General features: G+C 32.1%; 1 protein-coding gene across 15 annotated transcripts in view; it reads left to right on the forward strand.

Annotated features, from left to right (window-relative positions):
• Positions 1–20,293, forward strand: part of Atg4a (Autophagy-related 4a) — a 278,503-nt gene that overhangs the window by 60,153 nt on the left and 198,057 nt on the right. For all 15 annotated transcript variants that reach the window (XM_072894316.1, XM_072894313.1, XM_072894307.1 and 12 more), the window contains one exon: positions 17,263–17,417. In XM_072894316.1, the coding sequence (XP_072750417.1) occupies positions 17,263–17,417 (155 nt within the window). The remainder of the gene's footprint in view (positions 1–17,262; positions 17,418–20,293) is intronic.

The raw sequence follows: 20,293 nt of genomic DNA on the forward strand, positions 1-20,293 counted from the left end.
TTTCGTTCTCCGTTACGCTCTCTCGCCGTTTCCTGCCGCCATCTGCCATCTGCCGTCGATACTCTGCTTCCTCTCTCTCTACCGCATCTCTTCTCGTTCTCTCCTTACCGACCCGTTTCCGTCTCTTCTTCCCCCTCCTTCCCGCTCCCTGCTTCCTCATTCTCCTCAAATCTCATTTATTCCCCTTTTTTCTTTTTATTTTTTTTTCTCGTTACTCCTCTCCTGATTTCTCTCCAGATAAACTCCTTGCTATCTTCCCTCTTCCTTCTTTACTCTCTCAGTTTCCCATATTCCACACTTCTTTGTCGTTCTCTTGCCATCCATGACACTTCCACGTCATCCTTCTCGTCCTCTCGACTTCTCTTCCTCGTATTTCTTCATTCTGTTTGCCCTTCACCTCCACTCCACTTTCTCCCACACCCGTGTCCTTCTTTTTATCTCTTTCACTCTAAACCTTTTCTGTCCACTCACAACTACTATCTTTCACCGGACTCTCAATTCACATGTGCACTCGCTCCGCCATCTTATCCTCCTTCCTATTTTGAATTTTGTAATTCTGTCTCCAGTTTTATAATCAACTTCAAAATAGACTTTGAAAACTTCATAATAATCATTTTAAAGCCAATTTGTCAAGTTTTCGTATTTTAATCGAAGATGTAAAATTATTATTATTAAAATTATTATTGACTTTGCGGATTTCAGACACCATATTGAAGCCGTCATATTGAATTTTTTAAAAGATTACGTTTCATTCGAAAGTATACGAACAATGTTTTCAGGTTTTGAAACCTGAAAACATTGTTTTCCATTGCGTTAATTTTTGGAAGGAGCGGGGGCCTGCTTAACGTAAAACATTCCATTTATATATATATATATACACTCATTATCAGCCAAAAAAGCGATGCAGTATAGAAAAATGCTTAAAAATATGTAATTTTCAAAACAGTGTACTCCGTGAAAAATCGTCACAATTTGATTATTATCAAAAGCATTTTAAAACTTGAAACTTCTTTTGAATGCTTTTTTGCGGATTTTGATTATCTTTTTTTTACACAATGGCACATTGATAAAGTTTGATCTGTCAAAATGGAAACTTTTCATGCAATTTTACTGCGTTAGGCTTGGCACGGAAAAATCGTGGGGGATTTGTTGATGGCATCTTGTAGTAGAAACTTTTCCCTTTAATTTGAATTTTTGTGGATTGTTGTACGATTTTTTTTGATCGAGTTATCGAGGTTTGAAGAAAAAATGGTTATTTATCTTTGATTGGTTATTACTCATGAAAAAATCAGCGTAAGCACTACTGCAAAAAAGCGTTGAAAAGCTGAAGGTTAGCTCTTTCGAATACTGTTATTGATTTTTTTTAGCCCTACTTTTTCTAACAAAAAGTCGAGTTCAAGAAATACATAAAAAATCGAATATTTCCCGCTCTTGCTTCAACTCAGTATATGTATATAGTCGCAAAGGAAGGTCCAAAATCGCTGACACAAAATTTTGTAGTACAATTATATCTCAATAATAAACAGTAACGTTTATCAGCTGAAATTCTTGTTTCATGTATCCTTTGTACTTGAATCAGCTTAAAGTGTTGAGAAACGATATCAATCTACGCTGTCGCAGTAAAAAAATGAAAAATTTTTATAAACAATATTTATCATAATATATTTGGCAATGAGAGCTTATGCGCAAGATGTTGATGTGTAAAGACATGCGTATAGAAATTAATTCTTTTTTGCGAAAAATGTTTTACCTAGTGCACAGGGCACTTGTTTAGATTCTCATTTTTGAGACTTCTAAACCCCTCTTTACCCCCCTCAAGAGATGTAGACGAGAAAAAATATCGGGGCGAAGTCGCTGAGCGAGGTAAAAAGGAGTTTAGAAGTCTCAAAAATGAAAATCTAAACAAGTGCCCTGTGCACTAAGTAAAACATTTTCGCGAAAAAGAATTAATTTCTATATGCATGTCTTTACGCATCAACATCTTGCGCATGGGCTCTCATTGCCAAATATACTATGATGTTTGTAAATACTCGGAGCCGCGTATATATTTTTTAAATTATAAGCAATATTGTTAAACAAATTTTGTTTAAGATGTTTCGCAGAAAGAGAGAATGCGTGCGTGCGTGCGTGCACATACATATATATATACATATATATATGTATATATATATATATATATATATATATATATATATATATATAGTATATGTATATATATATATAGAGTAACCCATTTTAATGTACCATCCCTAAAAACTTTTTTATTTTTGATTGTAGAAAAAAATACTTCAGACAAAAGTTGTATGGTTTCGAAGGAGCCATAAAATTGTGCCATTGGTTTGTCCTTGAATAGTCGTTTGAAGGTTATGTGAAGGTCATTTTAAATTTCTTAAATGGAACACCCTATATATTTTTGTATATTCTTGTAATTTATCTCAAGAGCTTTCCAAAACACTATAATAAAATATTTTTTTATTAAGTATTTTTCGAGTTGTGAAGCTTGAAAGTTCCGATGTTTTGACATCAAATATGAAATATCTCGTAAAATATTAATTTTTCGATTTCTTATTTTAATACTTTTTAGCACATAATAATAATCATAAAGAAAATACATGGTTGTTTCTTTAAAAAAAAATCGAAAAATTAATATTTTATTATAGTGTTTTAAAAAGCTCTTGAGATAAGCTACAAGAATATACAAAAATATATAGGGTGTTCGATTTAAAAAATTTAAAATGACCTTCACATAACCTTTAAACGACTATCCAAGGACAAACCAATGGCACAATTTGATGGCCCCCTCGAAACCATACAACTTTTGTCTGAAATATTTTTTTCTACAATCAAAAATAAAAAAGTTTTGGGGGTGGTACATTAAAATGGGTCACCCTGTATATATGTAATATATGTCGTAGGCAAATGATTATTTTAGGAAAGTGACTAAGACTAGGAGGTAAATGCTATCTGACTGGTCAAATGGCTTTTATTTGTTTATTTGTGTTCAAATGCTATTTTCCTAGGCAAACAGCATTTGTCTGAACATTATTTAGTAAAATGGAAATAAAAATTAGTTTGTAAAGCAGAAATAGTGGATATTTAAAAATAAAAATTTAGTATGTTTAAAAACATACTACAGTCGGACCTCTTATCCTACGATATTTTCGGTCCGGAATCTTCCCCTTAAACCTCTGATCCTACGACAAAAATTTGAGAGTGGGGGTATAATTCCCCGCGGTCGTAGCATGAGAGGTTTTTTTGTCGTAGGATAAGAGGTTTCGTAGCATAAGAGGGTCGTAGGATAAGAGGTCCGACTGTACTTTGATATTTTTATTCTTATGCAAACTGTTGGGTATTCAGGCGCACAGTGGGCAATAAATACACAGTTGTTTAAACTATTTAATATAAAAACTGGTTTGAACACTTAAACAATACTTAAAAGCAGGAATTTGCGTGACGTGCGTGTGTCGTACATAGAACCACGAAACCATAGACATATATAGACGGAGCATTTACTCAGCGGGATATAAGATTCGCGGTAAGGAGACGAGTAGTTACACTTCGGGTAGCTCCGTATTTCTTATGGCATTATGTATCCAAAGTTAACCGATTCGTAACTATTGAACCTTTGTCCTTTCCTCTCCTATTCTACAGTTTCCCTCATCTAAAGTGGCACCTTATGCTAGGTCTATATATGTCTATGCACGAAACAGAAGAAGAGTATGCAGAGACAAGATGTGAAGCGAACGAAAAATAACGCGTTTAGACGCCACTAACCCCACCATGCTAATGTAGCACTCACTCTAAGATCCTATCTCCAACACAAACAATACACTAATATATAGTTTTGTTTTAAAATACATAATATATATTAAAAATAAAAATCTCACAATACAAATTAATAACAAATTTAAAAATCGAATGACAGTTATGATAAATATGTTTTATTGTAAACATTTTCTCTTCATGCTTTTTTTAAATTAAAATTTTTTATTTCATCAATTAACTGATTAGAAAGAATAATGCCCTTGAAAAATACAGAATTTTGACATTTCTTAAAATATCTATGTTTAAGAACATTAGACAACAATAAATACTTTGCTAGCTACTGAATTAATTAAACTCATATACAGGGTGTCCCAGAACAACCTTCCGTCCGTAAAATGACGTATTCCTGACACAATTTTAAGACTATTTTTCCTTTACCAAAATTTGATTTGAAACTTAGTTTTTGAGTTATAAGCAAAAATAGTTAGCAAATCACGCGTCGAGTATAGAAGGCAGGCAGCGGCGCGACGCACCGCGAGCGCGGGCGCAGCTGACTGTCCGACAGGTGATTACCGCTGCATGAGTCGCTAACTATTTTATCTTATAGCATAAAATTATGCTTTAAATAAAATTTTGGTAAAGAAGAAAATGTCTTACAATTACGTCAGGAATAAGTGTTCTTTAAAATAATGTTACTTTAATGACCAAAAATTGTTCCGGATCGCCGACCGGCGGATGCAATCAGCTGATTGCTACACGCGATGTGTGTATGGCTGAGTGTGTGCGTAAAAGAAAGGGACAGAGTGAGTGAGAGAAAAAGAGAGAGAAATAACCGTCTCCGCGATGGCGACGCTCCTTCGATTATCATCGACATTGTCGTCGACGACTTCAGACCGATTGATATATTGATTTTCCGGCTCAGCTGAGAGACACATCGCGTGTAGCAATCAGCTGATTGCAGCGTCCGACGTTATTTTAAGGAACATACCGCCCTTTTCAACTGGACCAAAATGATCTACATGAATCACAGCGAATGGAATACTTTCTTTGGGAATACTATGCATGTATTCTTCTTTTTTTCCTGAAGGCTGCGAGTATGCAATACACTTAAAACAATTCTTTATATATTGATTTACTTTCTTATACAATTTTGGAAACCAATAACTTTGCATTATTATATTACAAGTTTTTTCCGTTGCAAAATGTCCTAATTCATCATGATAATGATGCATAATTTCATATTCCATTCCTTGCGGTACATAAAATAGAATTTTATTTTTCCATTTTCGATAAACTAACCCATCTCTCATTTCCTAATATTTATCCTCTGTTTTTTCTAACTTTTCTCGAATCTCACAAATCTTCGGGTCTAATGTCTGACATAACAGCAAAGTCTTGAACGAATTTTCTTCAACTACTAATACATCATATACTCCTTTTAACGCATCAACATGTGACATCTTTGTATCTGTTTGATGTTCAGTTTGATAATCAAAATTTTGTAATTCTAATGCCCATCTAGTTATTCGCGGATTTATATCCTTTTTATTTAACGTCTGAACCAAAGACTTACAGTCTGTGACAATTTTAAATTTCAGACCCTGCATATATTCGAAATCTTGTTAACGCATAAATAATTGCCAGTGTCTCTAGCTCGAAACTATGATACTTTCGACTTCTGTCGCTTTTTTTGAAAAATAGAATATTGGAAAAATAGAATATTGAAATTTTCCATCTTTCTTCTTTTTGTAATAAAGTTGCTTCAAATCCAACCGAACTAGCGTCACAGTGTGGTTCTGTTTCATCTGCTGGGTTATACAACGCAAGAACCGGTGATTCAAATAACTTATTTTTTAAAGTTTCAAACGCATTCATTTGCTTGTCTTCAAATTTAAATATTACGTTTTTTCGTAACAGATCTGATAAAGGTTTTGCAATTACTGAAAAATCTTTAACTTTGTGAAAATACACTCTTAATCCTAAGAATCGTTGAATTCCACGCACATCTGTGGGTATTGAAAATTATTTTACTGCTGTTATTCTTGTTTCACTAGGACGAATTTGTTCTCCTGTTACATAGTAATCTAAAAATTCTATCTCGGGACATAAAAATTTACATTTCTTTACCATAATTCTAACCGATTTTCTACCAAAATTCGAAGAAGCTTCTTTAATACTTCCAAATGGTGTTCTATCGTTTGTATTGTTATTAAAAAGTCATCCATATAGGCTATCACATCACCTGTTCGTATTAATTCATTTAAAACTTCATTTACATGTCTTTGAAATGTACTAAATACCGTTTTAAGATTGAATGGTATTTTAAGTAAATTCGTATTGCTCCAGGAGTAACAAAAGATGTATACTGAATACTTTCCTCGGCTACATCAATATGGTAAAATCCATCTTTTAGATCTAACAAGGTAAAAATCTTTACCATTCAAAGATTCTATCGCATCTTCAATAATTGGAAGAGGATAATTCTCCCGTTTTGTTACCGCATTTAAAGCTCGGAAATTTACACACATTTCTCATTCCACCTGTCTTTTTCGGAACTAATACTATTCACGACGCGCATTGAGACTTACTTGGTCTAATAATTCCTTTAGATTTTAAATCTTCGATTATTTTTTCTAACGCTGTACGTTTTTAATAAGATATCCTTCCCGGTGTAAAATGAAATGGAATATGTTGCATAAGTTTTAATTTAATTTCTGTACGTATTTTAGGAATAGATGGACGTTTCGGAAACAAATACTCATTTCTAAATAATTTTTTAAAACGTTCATACCATTCTGGCGCAGTTTTCATGCTTATTTTTAAAATATCAACCGCATCTCTTAATATTTTTGTGCTTATATTTAAGATCTCACATGCATCTATTTCTATCTCCTCTATCTCTCTCTTTTGATTTCCTTTTCCTCTATATTTCTCGCGACTAATAGTTAACACTAAAATATTTCAAGCATCCCTTCCAATAATAACTGACGTTGCATTGATGTATCTGGTACTACTCGCAAAGACAATTCAGAAATTCTCTCACCTTCAAACTCTACGATCGCATTAACTACCCTGTTAACTTCTAACGGATTTTCATTTAATCTAAACAAATTTATTTATCTCATTATCCATTGGCGTTATTAATTTCGCTGGCATAAATGACTGTTTTATAACACTAATAGAGCTTCCCGAATCTAGTAATGCTCGCAAAATTTTAACGATAGTCCATCACCTTCAAAATTATACAGTAAGTCTTTAAAAATCTGCTCCTCGACGATTCTAACTTGCTGCTCCTCGACGATTCCAAGTTACTGCTCCTCGATGATTCCAACTTGCTTCACCTCTGCATCTATCATTCCCTTCGTTACCTCATATGATTTTTCCTTAATTACCTCCCTCTTCGTTTTCTGTGGACAATCTTTTATTCGATGATCCATTTTGCCACAATTAAAACAGGAACCTCGTTCACGTTTCTGTTACTGACAATCTTGACTTTTATGACCGAAATCATTGCAATTATAACAACGTACTTTCTTCGTTTGCTGTGACTTTTTCTCCACATTTTCACTCGATTCCTTTTTGTTGTAATCATTTCCTCGATATGGCCGTCCTTTCATTTCAGGCTTAAGTCGTACTTGTTCAAATGCGTTTAATAACATTTCCTTTGAATCGAACCTTTGAGTTTTTGCTTGGTTCTTAAGATGTATATCGGGTATGCCTTCAATTAAATAATCAATTATTTCTTCCTCATCTATCGGCACTTGATTCGCCAATGTGACTATTGTGAAAATATTCACTAAATAACTCAGTCACTTGCCAGATACGTTTTTCAAAATTTCTTTTAAGTGTTATTCTAACTGGTCGATGATCAAACATTTTCCGCATCTCTACAAGCAACTTTTCAACAGAAACTTCAAGGTGTTCTGGTCTCGAATGGAACCACTTAAGTGCCTGATTCTTTAACCGCGCACCAATTAAAATTCTAACGACTCGATCATCTAACTCATACGTAGTACATAATAATCGAAATTGTTTCTTCCATTGCCAGTGAACATCATTTTTCCTTTGGAACTCTGTCAATAATTCACAGATTGCATTAATATTGGATCGTGACACTGTAGGATGAGATAATGGTGTTGCTACCGATCTTGTTGCTGACTGTTGCCATGGTGATCTCGAAAATTTACCTAATAGGGTCACTTCTCTCTCTCACGCTCTTTGTCTTAAATTTTAGTTTTCCATTCGTAATATTTCTAATTCTCGCGTTATTAAATCCTTCTCGCGCCGGAGAAGTTCCAATTCTCTTTCATGAATATTTACTCCAGTAAAATTCATTTGTTTGCACGTCTTCATTGCCGCTCACTATTATTTCTTGTCTGTTTTCTTCGCCATATTGCTTTCCACTTGCTTCTCCATCCATATTTCTTCCATCCAATACGTTATTGTTCATCATAATTCCGTTCGGATCAGCTTCACACAATCTCACAAATAACTTAGCTTTTCTTCCTGTTTTCGATAAACCAAAAGTGTCTAGTCATTTTCTCAATTCGACTATGGACCACTGATCGAAATTTTTTCCGCAATACATAATACTTTTCACGTAGAATTCTGCTGATTGCCGTATGCAATCGTATTTTTTTTTTTACACAATACGTGATTTGCCGAGAACTCTAATCTACGACAACAACAATTTTCACGTCTCACAACGATCCAATTTTACAGGCGTTTTCGCAATTCTCAAAGACTCAATTTTTTCATACGTTTTCGTCTGAATTGCCGTTGAGTATTTTTATCTTACTTCTGACTTACTTTAAGGCTTATCTTTGATTTAAACACTTCTTTATTAACATAATATAATGAACAAACTCCAACGATAAATCGCTTCTCCTTTTCCCACTCCTTCTTCACAATAATAACTCCCTAACAACCATCTCGATCGTATTTTACTATTTTACATGACCGTATCATTACCTATCCTAATTCTACTTTATACATGTTTCTATAAACTTTCAAATTCTGGATTGGTTTTCAGTATATTTTAGTTTATTATCTTATTAATCCTATTAAACCGAAATACTCGAATCTTTCCACTATTTTTGCTTTATAAAATAATCTTTATTTCTATTTTCCTAAATCGTGTTCAAACAAATGCTGTTTACGTAGGAAAATAGCATTTGAACACAAATAAACGAATGAAAGCCATTTGACCAGCCAGATAGCATTTGCCTAGTCTTAGCTACTTTCCTAAAATAATCATTTGTCTACGACATATATTACATATATACAGGGTGACCCATTTTAATGTACTACCTCCAAAACTTTTTTATTTTTGATTGTAGAAAAAAATATTTCAGACAAAAGTTATTTTTCTAAAATAATCATTTGCCTAAGACACACACACACACACACACACGCACGCACGCACACGCACGCATACGCACAACCACGCACACGTCCACACACCCACGCACACGCACACACATCCACGCACACCCATGCACCTCCCCTTCCCACACACACACACACAACATTTGCAAAGAATTATAAGATGATGCTATAATTTTGATCTTAAGAAATCTCTTAAAGGTCACAAATTTTCTATTATCCCTAATTTTTTAAATGATAATATTTTAAATAGAAATATTTTTTGATTACACACTTTTGCCGTCGATATCGAAATGTTTTCGAAATATATTGATATAACTTTTTCTAAAAACTTCTTGAATTATGAGTCTTCAAGTTTAAGTACTACCAGTGAATGAGTTACCAAAGTATCGCGTGGACATTATTCGATCGAATTTGCACTTTTTGTAAAATATAAATGATTCACTCCTCTATCGCATGCATATACAAGGTTTTACGTAATTTGAACATTTACGATATTTCTTTATTTTAAACAAATCCATCTTTATTTTAAACAAATGTTTATGTTAGATTTGGTCGGTAATACAGACGACTTTAGAATTCCCTTAAATTCTGATTTTAAATTAAAATCAGAAGGGTTAGGTTATTCCTTTTGGATACGCAGAAGAAGGGGAACCTTTCTCCGTTCATGCGTTTACTGAAATATTTATTATATTATTTTTTATTTTTATCATAAAGTAAAAACGGAGGCGTAAAAAACTCCTTTTTATAGTAATTAACAAACAAGTTGCCGAGGGGCGATGAGGCAGTCCGAGATACACCCTCACCCAAAAAGGAATAACCATAAACTTAAAAGATAGACAGCGCGTTCTGTAAGAGGGGCTGACGTCAGCATTAGAGAGAGCAATAGCCTAAGTCTATGTCTCTAACAATCTATTTAGAAAGAGACACAAAGACTTATGCTAGAGATACTATGGGAGCTTTCCAGCAAGACACAGTGTAACACAGTGTCCACTAGTGTGAGAGAGAACATATCAGTGTGTCTCACTCATACTAGTGGACACTGTGTTACACTGTGTTTTGCTGGAAAGCTCCCATTCACTAGTGGACACTGTGTTACACTGTGTCATGCTAGAAAGCTCTGATAGTAAGAAATTGGACACGAAAATGCAACTTAGTCACTTTTGATTTGTCCGTTATTTTTCATCTGTTTCCGCTGATTTTTAAATCTATTAATTACATTAATCTTAAATTGTAACACAATTATAAAAAAATAAATGTTTAAAAATTAATAAAAAGTATTTTTTGTCATACAATTGTAATTTTTTTAAATATCTATTTATATTAAAATGCAAAATTAAATAATTAGATAATTATACAAATTAATATATATTAATGTATATTCATAAAGGACTACGCATATGTATATATAATGGGAAAGTGGTCGAATTGTTTGAAAATGCAATATGTTGTAGGTGATCCGAAAACGAACAGTTTTCGAGATAGAGAGGGTTGAAGGTCACTCATAGGCACTCATAGCACATATACACAACATACACACAAGCGATCTTCAGACATTCTCCTGTTTAAAAGACAAGGGTCTACAATAGATGTAGTAAGCCTTAAGTCATAAGAAATTATCCAATTACAATTGACTTTAGAGAAGAATAATGAATATGATTGGTTCATTTCTTACGACTTAAGGCTTACCCGGTAAACAATTTCTCATATATAATTATATATAACAATATAAAAGTATATAGAAATATATAAAATTCTGTATAAGTTATATATAGTTATGTATAGTATGCATAATTTTGTATTATCATTGACTGACATCTAACCAACATTAATATAAAATTATATATAATTATACAATAAGTCATATATTATTATATATAATTATACATAACTTATATAAAATTTTATATATTTCTATATAATTTTATATGGTCATATATCATATATTATTATACGTAACAAATTTTTTACCGGGTACTACAGCTATTGTAGACCCGGCCTAAAACTTTGGAGCAATGCTCTATTTAGATGCAAAATGCATAGCCATAGATTTACTATCATATATTCTATTTACATTGATTTTATCTTTTTTATTAAAAATCCTAAATCTAAAAACTATAAATCTTTAGTAAATATGCATAAGTACTACTCCAAAGAAAACTTAAATTTTTTTTATTGTAATCAACAAAACTAGTGCGAAGCTAGTACGTACAAGTGTTTTTACGAAGGCGTAAGTCTTTTTTATAAGTTTTAAATGAAAAATTACATAAATAAATTTATTCATCATCATTCATAAGAACTTCAAAAAAGTTGATAGAAAGGAAAAAAAACATGTATATTAGTTAGTTTCAGAACACACATACACACACACACACGGCGGGGGGGGGGGGCACGGGGGGCCTTTGGCTCTCCTCCTGCACCCACCCCGTCCACCTCGCTTCGCATGTACGTTGCAAGACAAAGCAAAGTTTATTTGCAACTTTTTACGTGAAGCGAGATGGACGGGGTGGGTGCGGGAGGGGGGGCCGAAGGCCCCCCTTGCACCTCCCCGTGTGTGTATATATGTTATGAAAATATTCTATCGTTCATATTTATATTATTCTATGCGAATAAAAATCAAATTTATTAGTACTTGAAATTTGCTTGAAAATATCTCGAAATTGAATATTAGTATTCTCCATCGTCATAACTTCTTCAGAAAGACTTGCGCCTTCGTAAAAACACTTGTACATACTATCTTTGCACTAGTTTTGTTGATTACAATAAAAAAAATTTGAGTTTTCTTTGGAGTAGTACTTATGCATATTTACCAAATCTTTTAATAATTTTAGAAAATAAATCGTGACACAAGTTAATATATGATTTGCATTTATTGTTTTACATTTTTCTAATAAAAATAATTTTAAATTAATATTTTTCATATTACTAAAATGTTTAAAATAATATTACTAAAATATTTAGAATAATATCGAAATATTTGATCTAATCTTAAAAATATTTTAAATGTTTTTATATTGACATAGAATAAAGAATTTTTGGTGTAAGCTTTAAATTTCACGAATGGTAAAATATTCTAATAAAGTCTCCGATCCTATTGATTTTAAGCAATTATTGCACACTTTACATGTTTTCGTGATAAAATTCAAAATATATCCAGTAATGTTATAAAGAGTTTAAATCAAGAGTTATTTTTATATTACACATCATTAAATTATCATTAAAATCTGATATTTTATTTATATTTGATATATTATCTTGTATTATGTCGTTCTTTTTTTTATTGTTGATAAATATTTAAGAAATTTTGATAAATACATTCCCGCAAAATTTTCATAATATAACCCTTTGTTAAAGTGTTATTGCAAAATGGAATTGAACACCCAACTATTTTGCTATCAGTCACAATTAAAATCTTTTTTACAAATAATGCATTTAGTCACACGTAAAGTAAAACATCAGTCACGCCATCATAGATTAGAGTGAAATAGAGACAATAGAGTGAAATAGTATACATATATTACTTTCTTTCTCGTGGGATTTCGATGACAAAAAGGCATACATAGGGGCTTGTGTTCAGGCTCTTATTATAGCGTCTCTAACTTACGTTATTGCTCTCTCTTTTTAATGCTAACGTCAGCTTTTCTCACGGAATACGCAGTCTATCTTTTAAGTTTATGGGAATAACATATCTCTATTTTAGACTTTGATTTAAAATAAAATTTAATTAAAAATAGGATTAGATTAGTTTTTTTTTCGGGGAGTGCAAAGACAGGAGCGGAGTTTACATCTCTTCTACATCTTTACTTTATAGTAAAAATTAAAAAGAAATATAAACACACAAATAGGATATAACAACAAGATGATACAAATAAGTACGAAAATTACGATATTTTAAAATTGCATATCTCAGGAACCAAAAGAGAGCGCTACAAAATTTAAAATATACATTACTTAGGAATGTAATCTCTATCATATAAAATAAAAATGAAAATGATCTATGAGTTGTAAGTTACTTCGAACATTTATCATTTTTTATATTGGTTGTAGGAGGCAGCACTTGATCGCACGTGCTCTATTTTGTTCTAAATCCCGTCCCGAACTGTTAGGACGATCTCTATATCAGGTGTTAATTTTTGTATATTAGTTTCTCCAAGAATTTGAGACTAAGTAAAATAACTTCTTCAGAATGATTATAATTTTGCTCTGCTTAAATAGAGTTGGTGCAAGCTAGAATGCCATTGTAAAATTTTATAGGCCAGTTTTTATTTCTGGAAAACTTTAAAAATTCTGAAATTATATCATCATCCGATCCAGCTGAATATGAACTTCATTGTTTGTATTTTTGTCAGAGCAATTTCCAATGCTTGTGAATGGTTTATAATAACAAGTGCGTTTAGCTTTACAGGTTCTAACTGCAATTTTTTTTCTTTTAAAAGCTTTTGATTCTGTGCTTCTGAATGATGTATTTTTCTTTTGACTATTACATTAAGATTAACCTTGATTAGGTTGTATTGGTTGGATTCAGTGTTTCAAATTTGAGGCGTTTTAACAGGCTTTTTTTGCTTAAGTTCCTAAATTTTATTGACTCTGTTGTTTCAATTCTGATGTCCGTCGTTAAATGATATAATGAATAGAACATCTGCAAGAAAGGTTCACCTCAATCTTTTGTACTGATTGTATAGCTTTTCTGAGAGACTGTTCTGTCCAGGTATATATGTAGTTTATGCGGTATTCTCCCGAAATGAATTTTTTGGCTGTACTGACGATACTAATAAAGCATACTTTTTTACTATGAATAGTATTCAACATACGTTAGAGTCAAGGGCTTTTATGCATCCAAATTCATCTCTATTGAAATTTTACCGTGGCTTGGGATAGAAGTTGATAAATCCAATGTACGTATGAAACGGTGATTAATTGGGACCGTGGTCAATCACAACTTGGTCAATATTAATGTGGTCAATTGCAATATGGTCAATATCAACGTGGCCAAAGGGACCACTTCTTTCTAGTATTTCTAAAATTAGTATGTGGCTAATAGGTGGTAAATAATTTCTGTATTAAACACAAGTGTCATCCATTTCACATTTTTTACATCAAAAACTTCATCATCATTATTTTGATGATAATCAACTCAATATGCATAAAATTCATTATTGGTCCTTTGAAAATTTTAAATAGTTCGACATTGCACATTAGTAACCATAAACGTAAATGTATATTATAGAACATAAATTTATGACTTTAGATAACTGCATTATTCGACTATATTTTATTTTAAATTGTGGTGAAAATCAAAAAGGGACTAAAATATTCATTTATGTGATTTAAAGAAATCTTTGAATTATAATAAATATGTGCTTTATCTACTGCGTTCTTATTTGCTTTTTTAATTTAATTTCATGAATATATTCTTAAGAGTCTTTATTTGTTTAATTTTTATTTGTATTAAAAGAAATTCCAAGAAATTATATGTGGTATCAATACAACGGGTTCAGCTTACAATTTATTTGTCCCTGAAATATTAAATAAAAAATTTTTCCATAAGATTGGATTCAACATAATACAATGTAGTGTCAAAAAAATATTGATAACAAACAAGAAACTTCGAAAGCTGGGCGACTAAGAGCTAAACTCAGATGGTACTGCGTTGATTTCGCAGAAAATAGTTTTTTTACGAAACTGATAAGTGCACAGGGGACATATTTTTCTTGGTGTATTTACCAAGACATAATCTAATTTAAATTACCTATATTTGAGAATTTTTATAAACTTCTCTTTATCCCTCCCCCTCCCAAGAAACGTAGGTGAGAAAAATATGGGGACAAAATCGCTGAATCGAGTAATCAAATCCGAGTTTTTCGCTTGCCGGGCGACTGCTCTTACCAATGAGTTATTCAGACTCACATTGGTATTTCTCTTGCCTTTTTATTTATATATCTATGGATATATTGAAAAAGCAATCTTCAGCACTTTTTAGCACGGCGTGAATTTAATAAATTACTGAGAAATAAGGCTCTTTAATGTTTATAAATAAGAAACTTTGAAATTTGAGCTTTTTAGTAATTTATTAAATATTGATAATTTTAAAATTTCAAAACATATAACCTCGAGAAAATCTTTTATATTATAGTTTTTGTTTCTTTAAAACGGACAATTTTTTCTTTTGTGACACTTTTTCGTCAAAAGTAACGGAGATATACTAGATATTCAAGTTGCGCGTACATGTGTGCATGCGTGCATGCGTGCTAAAAATTTCGCTGTTTGTTACTCCTGCAATATTTAATAACATTGAAATCTTTCCCAAAATCTTCCTTGCAGAAAAAAAGGATCGCGGCTATACTGGGACTTTAGTTAGGACTTCTCTTTCAATAGCCAACCGTTTTATCATATAAACATCAGATATGGTCTCCTCCGATTTTGCCTAGTCTAAAATATATTGTAATCCTCTCCTGTTTCTAATCCATCGTAAAATAATTTAATACAACTCTCAAGCATTCATAAGAAAAACGCGTTTATAAATTTATAATATTTGTTTGTTATATTCCGAGTTGTAAAAGCACGCTTACAAGTAAGCGACGTAGCTTAATAAAATAAAATAAAAGCAGCTTTTTAATATCCTGCATATTAATGATTTGATCATTACTTTTTGAAACTTTTTCAATTTTTATTTTTGTTTTTTTTATCATTTAATTTTTTTCTTAATTTACATTGAAGTAAATTATTATACTATACATTTTTATTATTTTAATAGAAAAATTAAAATATTTTAAATATAAAATACTTATTATATTTAATAATTTTTTTATTCATTTATCTGCTTGCAATCAAACTTATGCGATTATAATTTATTCTTTATATGTTTGGTGTTCCCTTTGTGAGTCATCTTATTGCCTAATCATATTCTCTCTACTCGCTTTCAAATTCCTCGATATCTACAATTCGCCCATTCTGACCGAACATTAGACTCCCGAATGTCATAACGCTAGTCTCAGGACTATTAAATTCTATTGTTTTTACTGTCAAGAACTTCTGCTTAATTGTTGCAACATTTTATATCATGTCTCAAAGACTGTTTGTTTTCTTTTATAGTTTGTCGACATTACTTAAAACAGCAGATTATACTTGGTTGTTGCCAGAAATTTTGCATAATATGTAACACACATTTGTGTTACATATTCTTGATAGATTCTGTTTTTTATCAAAAATTAAACTGGTAGAAATAAACATTATATACTTTTTGCCCTGTTAGTCTTTATGTCTTTATATTTGTCTGTGATAGAAATTTGAATATAATCATGTACTATATAAAGGTTGCATGGTCGGATTTATGCTTCTTCACGTATATGTTTATGAGAGTATGGGTGTGAGTGTATATGATGATATATCTTAATAGAGGTATTTAATAAGATATTTTATATATGCAAATTAATTTTATTATAAAATTTTAAATTTTGAAAATGACGACCGCTGACCGAATTGTCATATACATGCATTTACATTCGCAATAACATTGACACATCTACATCAATATTCATACTCATACCTATACACTCTCTCTCTCTCTCTCTCTCTCCGCCCCCTCCGCACCCCTCTCACACACACACACACACACACGCACGCACGCACGCACGCGAAGTATAAGTTTTATTATGAGTACAACTAGGTTTACGTTAATGTCGATAGTACAGGGATTTTAAAAGCTCATAATTCAGAGAAAATTAATCAAGAGAAACTTATCATATTTGAAAACATGTTTTTGACGTCAACTACAAGAATCTAGAATAAAAAATGTATCCTATCAAAATGCTATAAAAACTTTAAAATAACTTTTATGTATCTTTGGCATGTTCAACATAAAATCTTGCATCTTATTTTTCCTTTTAAACTGAATAACTTTTATTTAAAACATTTTTTGTACTCTCTTTTTGTGTATTTGTATTCTCTTTTCGATATTTAGACATCTCAATTTTAATGAATTACCTTGATGTATTTCATATACGTACATACAATATAAAATTATATTTAATTAAAATTTTTTAATGATTTTATAAATATAAAGTTAATAATTATACGTGGCTTTTAATAAATGTACAAAATAAATATTTTTAGGGGATGAAGTGATTTATTTGGATCCTCATACTACACAGAAATCAGGTAGTATTGAAGACAAGATGAATGAAGAAGAAATTGAAATGGATACTACATATCACTGCAAATCAGCTAGTCGTATTCCTATTACAGGCATGGATCCTTCTGTGGCACTTGTTAGTATAATCTGTTTATTTTTATCTTTTATTAAAATTGATAGAAAATATTTAAATCTATGGGTACTAATACAGTACAAAGTCATGAATATACATATAGACAAAAAATATGTAGACAGAGCATTATCGTAAAAAGACTTAAACTGTAAAGAGAGACGTGGGACACTTTAACTGAACTCGATGCATGCTTCCAATATATTCGATTTTATATTCGTATACATATCACAGATTTCTATACATATATTATACTTAGACTGCTAACACAAGTATGTTATATGATAAAATATGGAACAAGAGCAGCCATTTACAATTGAATATGTAAGGCTGCACTCATGCAGCGGAATAGCGTAACGCGGAACGAGAGCGGAACCAATCACGAGCGTTCCGCGTTTTTCGTTGCGTTGAAACCTGACCCCTAACTACCCATGAAGCGGAATAGCGTAACGCGGACAAACAGTACGTTTCTAAAATGACCTTTAAATATTGTTTATGTCGTTCATTTTTATTATCATGTACATAAATACTAAATAAAATACGTTTTTTATTGGAAGTATTGACTAAAGATGTTAAAAACTATGAAAAAAGTTTTAATGTTGATTTTAGCTCTTATGAAATAATGATTTGTGATTGGTTGCGCAAAATCCGCGATGCGCTCGTTGCACTCCATGGGTAGTTAGGGGTCAGGTTTCAACGCAACGAAAAACGAGGAACGCTCGTGATTGGTTTCGCTCTCGTTCCGCGTTACGCTATTCTGATGCATGGGTTTGCAGCCTAAGTGTAGTATAGTAGTAGTATATTATGACAGGTGGGGACTAGAACAGTCCCTGCTGTTGTCACCTAGCTCTCTATTTAGTGCCTCTGTGACCCCCGTTAATATGTAAATGTAAATGTTAGTAAGAATATTTTGTAAGAATGTAAATGTATATTAATTTAACCTTATATCAAGAGATACAATAGTGTTTTGCGCTAAGTACCGCGCAGTAAAATCGCATGTAGTAACAAGACGGATCCTGTATTTTTATGCAGCAAGCAGTTGAGAATATTCAAGATTTTCAATTTTTAATAACCAGTAAACGGAATTGAGTTTTTAGGCTTAATCGATAGTTTGAGTCTTTTTATTTTTTATACTTTACATGTATTATGAATGGAAATAATTTATTAAGACGTAAAGTCCCAATGCAAAAATTTTCATTTATAAAACGTTTCTGTGATCATCGATGATATATCTATCACTCGATATACAGGGTGTCCTATAAAGACTGAATCAATGTTTGTGAGTAGGTAGAGAGCATTAAACTGAACAGAAAAGTCCTTTACCATTTTGCAATTTTCACAATATTTATTGAAATATTAATTAAAAAAGATAAGCGCGCGCTTTTTGTGAGTAGACCATGGGCCGTACTCTCTAGGCGTTCTAGCGGCGAGTGTCACGTGGATTGCATGACAACGAAAAACAACCATACTTTTCGTTGCTGTGCAATCCGCGTGGCACTTCGCCGCTGAAACGCCTAGAGCGTACGGCCTATGGTCTAGCCGCGAAAAGCGCGTGCTCATTCGCTGAGCATTTTTAATTAATTTTTTAATAATTATTGTAAAAAACGTAAAATGGTAAAGGACTTTTCTGTTCCGTTTAATACACTCTACCTGCTCACGAACGTTGATTCAATCTTTATAGGACACCCTGTATATCTATAACTCCTCGAAAATACTTTTCCAGTTTCACATACAAGGTGACATTAATTGAAGTTATCGATAATACATAACACTACTGTATTAATTGTTCCCATTATTATCTATATTACTATCGTACGTAATAAATGTTTTCTTTACGTTATAAGTACATATCCTTCTTGTGGTGTGTAATATACAGTCAGGGGTACAAAAGCGTATTAACTGTTTCTCTGGAAAAAAAGAATTTTTAGAAAAATGAATATATGATCTTGAAGTATATTATATATGCTTTAATGCGTATCTAATACATCGTCTGGTCTCCTTCGTTATCGATTAAAGTTGACAACGTAGAGACATACTTTTTACGAGTTTTCTGTCAAATCCTCGAGAAGTGACTTCCAGATCGAACATGTGATATGCTAATCGTTTCAAAGTGAAAACACGTTTTTGCCTTATCTTCATCTTTATAGCAGTCTATACATTTTCGATCAGGTTAGGTTAGGTTAGGTTAGGTTAGGTAAATCAGAAGATTGTGAGGGTCAATCCATTGTGGTGATGTCATTTTTACGCTTCCACACTGTGCATGCACGGCATCGATGTTTGAAGTCGTTGTCTTTTTGAAGTATTCATGATTGGTATCGGGGCTAAACCATCTTCTAGCAGACTTCAATAAACTTTGATCATTCTTTCTGGATTGATTATTCGTAAAGAGTGGCCTTCATTTGGATAGAGTACAATTAAACACATTGTAAACAGACACGATTTAAATAGACACAAAATTTTGGACACCGTTCATTTGGAAACGAAAAAAAATGCGCGCTGTTCACTTGGACAGAGTTTATTTGGACACAAGAATATATACACTGTTCATTTGGATAGCGTTCACATGGACCGTTCAGTTGGAAACCGGAAATGAAAAATCGCAAACCCATGTGGAACAATATAATTATAGACCTCACTACACATCCGAAGCACAGGGCGATATGGGTTAAAAAAATTGTAAATCTATGTGGAATCGTATAATTGTAGACCTCGTTTCGTTGCTCAAATAAACGGTGTTCAAATGAACGGTGTCCAATTGAACAGTGTCCAAGTGAACGATGTTTAAATAAACGGTGTCCAAATGAACATTGTGTATATTCTTGTGTTTAAATGAACTGTGTTCAAGGGCGCATTTTTCGTGTTCAAACGAAACGATGTTCAAA

The sequence above is a fragment of the Anoplolepis gracilipes genome, chromosome 6 (assembly GCF_047496725.1).
Source record: "Anoplolepis gracilipes chromosome 6, ASM4749672v1, whole genome shotgun sequence".
In the NCBI taxonomy this organism is placed as follows: Eukaryota; Metazoa; Arthropoda; class Insecta; order Hymenoptera; family Formicidae; genus Anoplolepis; species Anoplolepis gracilipes.